Consider the following 7,500-nt stretch of genomic DNA (forward strand, 5'->3'; position numbering starts at 1 on the left):
ATCTCTTATTATTCTATATTATCTCTCTCTCTACTTATATACTATATTTCTACTATTTATATTATATTTATTATTATAGTTCTTCTCAATCTCTTCTATATATATTCTCTCTACTATTGTCTATCTCTCATCTATTCTCTTCTTCTATCTCTATCTCTTATTCTCATCCTATTCTACTTTCTCTCTATACTTCTCCCTTATCTCTTTTCTTTTCTCATCTTCTATATCTACTCTCTACTTTTCTCATCTCTTCTATTCTCTTTATATTTCATTCTTTCTCTTATTATATCTCTATCTATCTCTTCTCATCTTTCTCTAATTATCTATATTCTTCACATTATACTATCTACTATCTCTCATCTCTTATCTCTCCTCGTCATCATCTTACTTCTCTCATCTTCTCATCTTTTCTATCTCTTCCTATTCTCTCTCTACTCTCTTCTCCTATTTCTCTATACATCTTCTCTCTATTCTCATATCTCTTTCTCCTATCCTATCTCTCCATCTTATCCTCTATATATCTCTACTCTCTCTCATCTTTCTCCTCCTATATCCCTCTCTATCATCTATTCTTCCTCTCTCCTATCTCTTCTTATCTCTATACATATCTCTCTTTCTATCTATCATATCTCTTCGTATCTCTTTTATCTATCTATATCTCTTTCTACTTTCATCTCATATATCTTACTATACATTCTATATCTAAATCTCTATATCTATCTCTACTCTATATCTTCTTCTTCTCACTCTATTCATTATCATCTATACTTCTTACTCTCTCTCTCTATAATCATCTACTATATTATCTCTTATATTATCTCTCTCTCTCTATATATCATATCTATCATCTCTATATCATATTCTATATATCTATTCTCTCTATCTATATCTACTTATATATACTATTCTACCTATATAATATATTATCCATCTATATCCTCCTATCATCATATCTCCTCATATCTCTTTTTCTCTCACTATCTCATCTATACCCCACCCACCCACCCAACACACCACCCCACACCCCACACCCACACACCACCCACACCCACCCCACCCCCACCACCCACCCACCCACACCCACCCACACCACACACATATATATACATATACATATACATATACATATACATACATACATACATACATACATACATACATACATATACATATATGTGTGTGTGTGTGTGTGTGTGAGCTGCAATAAAATAAAGAATACTAAATGAGTTACTTTTTCTTTTTTTCTTTTTTCAGACACTTAGGTTCATCACTGATCATGTTTCAGTCTTCCCTAATGATGCTGCATTACTCCCATCCCCAAGTGAAAATTGCTCCTTAGTAGCAGTTGCCCCAAAATATGGACTCCTCTTTGCTGCTCTTGGAACATCTTTCAAAGGTATGAAGTGGTGTTTGAGTAACTGGTAGAACTTGCTGCATCAGACGTCATTACATTTCCATTTTTAAAAGATATAATAAATGATCTCAATGCATTTCATGTAATTGAATTTTTATATATGTCTGCTTTAGTGTACCAAACCCAAGCACTTTTGGCTGATGGTGAGAAGAAAGATGCAGCAACAGTGGATACAGGAGCACCCATCACACACCTTGTGGCCAGCTGTGATGGCCTCACCCTCATGGCTGTTGTCATCCATGGCGACGTTCCTCATGCTCTCTTTTATGAATGCCGCAACTTTGTGCATGAGGTAAGTGCAGGGCATTGTGAACTGGTTCTAGATTTGATGTAAAAGTGTATATATATTTCATAGATAGATCTTGACTAGATGCCTAACCTTAAAAACATAGAATCAAAGCTCGATGTCTTGTAAAACATAAAATTCTAAGACACTTTTCATTATTACCATTTCTCTCACAAGTGAAAAATATCTTAGGTATTGGCAGTAATTTAAATGGCACAGCATCAAATTGTCATCATGGATTTTTCTCTCTCAGCACTCAGAGGGTAATAAACAAAAGACCTTCACATGGTATATTGTGGCAAGATAGAGCTTATGAACTACCCCCCCCCCTTCTTCTTCTTCTTCTTTGTGTGTGTGTGTGTGTGTGTGTGTGTGTGTGTGTGTGTGTGTGTGTGTGTGTGTGTGTGTTGTGTGTGTGTGTGTGTGTGTGTGTGTGTGAGAGAAATGTCTGCTCATAGATGGCTCTGCTATTGCTTAGCCACAAAGGAGTCAATTAGTAGACCATGTGACCTTACCTGATTTCACCTTTCCTTGAATTTATATTATATATATATATATATATATATATATATATATATATATATATATATATATATATATATATATATATATATATATATGTTATATATTATATATATATATAAAATTGTTTTTATATAAATGCTATCACTATCATTGTTGTTATTTTTATTATAGACATTATAATTACTATAATGTTATTAACATTTGTATTGGTGATATAAGATCACATAAAATATTTTTAAAAATCAAGGAAACAGGGAAATAGGTGAGACAAGTAGTCCTCATAATTGGCTCATTTGTGACTTAGTACAAGTTTGGTTGGAATTACAAATGAGTCATTATCTGCCAAATATTTGAAAAAGAATGTTCTCGGTTTAATTATCAACATTTTCTCATAATTTCTCTTACCATACTACTCTTTGTACTTCTAGACTGCAAGCCAAACACCGTTTGCCAGCACAGCCATTAGCCGAGTAGGTGGATCTCGTGTGCAGGGCATTGCGTGGAACCCAATGATGCCCAACAATATTGCTGTGGCCACCTCACCAGGCTTTCTCTCCATCATCTTGCTAAAGGACAATAGTATCGATGTGAAAACAGTGGAAATAAAGGCATGGTAAGAGGAAGTAGAGGTCAGATTACACTGAGAGTTCCTCAGTCATTTACCCCATTTATTTAGTTTATTTATTGGCAGTGGGTGCATGTGCTGTCCACTTTATTTTTTTGTGATTTTTGTTACAAACAGAAGGTTCCACAAGTGCTCAACCACCAAAGAATCCATTAGTAGGCACTATGTAACTTCACTTTCTTTCCCCATTCCTTTATTTTTTTTGGAAAATGTTTTTTCGCTGTTAATATAGATATTGTTATTATTGTTGCTGACAGAATTATTATTATGATATTATAATGCTTAAAAGCAATAAGAAATAAAAAAGAATCTTGCAGGCCATCAAGGAAAAGGGTCAACTGGTGAGATAGAAAACACTGATAATTGACTCCTTGGTGACTAAGCACTGGTGGAATTATCTATTTGTAAACAAAATTAACCCTTAGCCACTGGATGGCATGTATGTACATGCCATGGCATGCCTGGACTATATTCTGGTTGGCATGTGTATACATGCCATGGTGCGCCAGTCCTGTTTTCCAGGGGGCATGTATGGTCATGCCACACACTCTAGGGTGACAACATGAATACAACCCAGGAGAGAGGGCTTGTGGGTTAATATATTAACCCAATGCCTGTCGGCATTTTATTTTAGATTCAATGTGTATACCTACCTGACTGCATTTACCCCATTCCTTGAATTTTCTGAAATAATTACAATTGTTATTGATGTCAATATATATTAATGCCAAGAAGAATGGTTATGATAATACCAATAGTGATAATAGAAATAAGATAAGAAAAAAAAATCAAGAATAGATTAAGAGATAAGTGAAGTAGACACCATAAGAGATTCTTTGGTCACTAAACACTTGACAAACCATTTGTGTATAGAAAAAAAAAGAAGATAAAAACTGTGGACAGTGTATATTTCTAACATCAGTTGATTAATAGATTTGGGATAGGATTACAAGGCTTTGTGATTGATAGTATTTTTTTCTTCTCCAGTGCTGTGGGATGGTCCCCAAAAGGCAAGCAGCTGACTGTAGGCTTAACTGATGGATCCCTAGCCTTGTTCAAGCCTGACCTAACCCCTGTAAGGAACATTTCAAGACCCCCAATGGAAGAACTGGGTGCAGTTCTAAGTATCACATGGTTCACAAGCACCGAGTTCTTCATTGGCTATAAACAAGAGGCAGAGGAGGGAGGCCATGGTAAAATGAGATGATTCAGTGTTATATGTGAATTTTATGAAGTGAGAAAGAAAAAAAAAAAAATACACGTATATTATTAGAAGGGGAAAATGAAATTGTGAAAGAATCAAGAGTAATATTACTTCTGATTCAATATACTAGCATTTACTCTGGCCTAGTGGCTCAAGCCATTTGTGATATGTTATTTACCTTGCTTTTCCTTGCCTTGCAGTAATGATGTTTATTAGTGCCCCAAAAGGAAAGGAACCAAAATATGTCCTTTATGAATTCCTTTGCAATGATAACCAAGGTTCAAGACCACCAATGTTCTACCCTATTTTCATCAGTGAATGGTAAGTTTAAGATATTTTTTGTCTTATCAGACAGCAGAGGTAGATCATGAAAAATACATTTGACTCTTTGTGTGTGATATAGTTTTTGTTTGTATAATAATTTAAGAAACTTGACCTCTGGCCTAAAAGTATATGGTAGTAGTATCTTTTATGCCTTTCCTTGGTATGTATACGATCATGATATGATGAGTATTAGATCTTCAGCAGTATTAACCATATGTTACCAGTATTTCTACTGGCTCAACCAAGCGATACACCAGGGTGTGTGCAGCAGCCACTTCAGTGAAAATTTTTGAAGCTTGGGCACACATATTTACCACACTCTGTGCATGTTTGGCTGCAGCATACATAATTTTCCAGTAGCTGAGACTATGATATGGCTATAACCCTGATTTTGGAGCACAGTAGCTCTTGAATAGCTGCTTCCAAACAAGCAAACAATTGTTTAGGACTCACTACTTGGCTAATTGACACGTATTCTTACCAACTGGCATTTAGGTTTGGCTTGTAACAGCAAAAACAAATTGGACACTGTCAATATTGGGTTAAAATTAAATTTAACATTGTTAGTTCATCCCATAGAAATGTACAGGTCAGGAAAAGGTCAGGTGTAAAGAGAGAAATTATAATTTCAGGAGTGTTATGTGTGTATTGTCCTCAAGAGCAGTCCAGCTGGGTGTGTTAGGAAAAGCAGAGAATGGCGGGGAGGGTTGGTGTGAGTATGAGATGGAAGAAGGAGGTGGAGCTGGCCTGCACAACATCTCTGTAACCAAGGAGACTTATGCACTAGGGATGGCTGTAGACTTTACTTCTTTGAAGAGTTTCACAAACAAAGGTAAAGTATAGTAATGGTTAAGGGCATAATTACTTATTTCATGTGTGTGTATTTATACATTGTGATATTTATATTAGTTTTAATATGAGAAAGTGTTAAAAATGACTTAATCACATTTTCAGTGGCAGGAAAATAATATTTTGCCGTGATTGTAACAAAAAAAAAAACTCATGGCATGTACGTACATGCCCCCGGCAGATAGTCCAGCCATGCCATGGCATGTACATACATCCCACCCGTCGGCAAAGGGTTAATAAAAGTGTATGATACAATAAATTATATATTACGGTTTGATATTAAGGATATCTTTGAAAATAATACCGAAGTTGAAATTTATAATGCTATAATTGACAGACGGAAGCACAAGTGGGCCCTGTCCAGTTCTTTATGCACTGTCAACGGGTGGAGAACTCAACATTTTCCACCTAGTCAATAATGCTGCCGGGACAACAGCCTTAACCAAGATGGCAGAGGCCCTTCCCAGTACTGGTCACAGGACTCCAGATCAGTTTCCAGGAGTCAGCAGCTATGCTGTGCCTGCATCAACAGCTTCATCTTCAGCTGCTCAACCTGAAGCAGCACCAAAGCCAGGAAGTGTTGGAGAGGCCAGCAGTTCTCCATCTATGTTCAAAAGGTATAGCAATCTGCCAAGGAAGATTTGTATTTCAAGTAAATATGTATTTTAAAGGAAAATTGGTCTTTCTGTTAAAGTGTGATGCCTTTTAAGGGTTATTTAGTTGTTTTAGCTGTTAGAATTATCAAGTACATCTAATGCTTGAGTCTGCAAGGAAATTTTATTTGAAATGATTGATGGTATAGGTAAAGAAAATATATTTGTAGCAGTAGTTAATTATCAAGTTGCCAGAGTAGTGAGGATGGATGGATAGTTTTTTTTTTTTTCCTTATTGGAAAATCATTTTAAAAGGGGATATCAGTTTGTGAAGATGATTTTTTTCTTCTTTTTCCTTCTGTTTTCTTTTAAATTTGAATAGTAAATAATTCATTTACCCAAAAATTTGTCCTTTTACAGCATAGCATCATCATCATCCTTTGGAGCCAGTCCTTTTCAACAGACCGTTGCTGCTGCTGATAAACCCCAGGCAATTTTCTCATTCTCTCAAGGATCAGGATCAAACATCTTTGGAAGTTCTGGGGGGACAAGCTTATTTGGTAAAGTACAACAGGAAGCACCACAAGCATTGTCTAAACCAAGTGCAAACCCTCAAACTCCTACATCCCACATCCAACAGGCTTCTGCATCAGCAGCTACAGCTAATGCTGTTTCCTCAAGTGCACCAATGCCCTCACTCCAATTCAAGGCCCCTGTAACCAAGTTGGCCCCTCAGCCTGAAACACCACCGCAGTCAGACTTCATGCAATCACAGCCCTCTGACTTAGCAAGGAATGTTAGCACACAGGGAGTTAACTTACCAAACTTGTTGCCAAAGGCAGACAGTGCTACTGGGAGCATCAGCCAGGGGAAACCTGCTTTCAGTTCCATGCCCTTAAAATCCAAGTCTCCCACCCCAGTGATGCCAGTGACACCCAAATCAACAGAGAATCAAATTACTAGGAGCTCCCAGAGTCCAGCACCAACCTTACCAACACAAAAATTGGGGTCTGGGAAAAGCACAGACCCAGATCTTCTTCCAGCCATTATGGCAATAACTTCAAATTTTGAAAAGGAATTTAATGACCACCTCATTAACAACCAGTGTCAGATTGAGGTAATATCTCTCTATCTCTCTATCTCTCTATCTAATATATATTATTATATATACTATATTATATGTATTATATATATATATATATCTATATATATATATTATATATTATGTATATATGTTTAATATATATATATATATATATATATATATATATATATATATATAAATTTTTTTGTTATGTTATGTTTCTCTTATTGCTAATATTTTGCAATATCCTCCACTTTGTACAAAAATGATTCTAGATACTGCTTCACCTATACAGATAGGGAAAAAGGAGGAAATGGGTAAAATCCGGAGCTCCCTGGTAGAGCAGAAGACATGGATAGATCAGATGTCTTCCACCACTGCTGAGCTGAAGACAGAGGTGATGCAGCTACACTCAAAGGTCCTAGAAGGCTACACTCTGCGAGAGGAAGCAGAAGGACAGCTACAAAAGCGGAAGAATCCAAGGTGAGGAATAGAATTGGATTAATGAGAATGGAAGAGGGAAACCTTCGGGAATGAAATAGACATTATTTTTTATATATGTGTGCGTGCGTGCGTGTGTGTTGTGTAAAGAGAAA

General features: G+C 36.2%; 1 protein-coding gene across 6 annotated transcripts in view; it reads left to right on the forward strand.

The window, feature by feature from the left end:
* The window catches only part of LOC119573017 (nuclear pore complex protein Nup214-like), a 29,949-nt gene that overhangs the window by 5,449 nt on the left and 17,000 nt on the right, over positions 1-7,500 (forward strand). For all 6 annotated transcript variants that reach the window (XM_037920013.1, XM_037920016.1, XM_037920024.1 and 3 more), the window contains exons 2-10: positions 1,255-1,396; positions 1,528-1,706; positions 2,654-2,838; positions 3,838-4,043; positions 4,255-4,375; positions 5,011-5,210; positions 5,565-5,844; positions 6,241-6,937; positions 7,200-7,387. In XM_037920013.1, coding sequence (XP_037775941.1) covers positions 1,255-1,396; positions 1,528-1,706; positions 2,654-2,838; positions 3,838-4,043; positions 4,255-4,375; positions 5,011-5,210; positions 5,565-5,844; positions 6,241-6,937; positions 7,200-7,387 — 2,198 coding nt within the window. The remainder of the gene's footprint in view (positions 1-1,254; positions 1,397-1,527; positions 1,707-2,653; positions 2,839-3,837; positions 4,044-4,254; positions 4,376-5,010; positions 5,211-5,564; positions 5,845-6,240; positions 6,938-7,199; positions 7,388-7,500) is intronic.

This window comes from Penaeus monodon, chromosome 1 (assembly GCF_015228065.2).
Source record: "Penaeus monodon isolate SGIC_2016 chromosome 1, NSTDA_Pmon_1, whole genome shotgun sequence".
NCBI lineage: Eukaryota > Metazoa > Arthropoda > Malacostraca > Decapoda > Penaeidae > Penaeus > Penaeus monodon.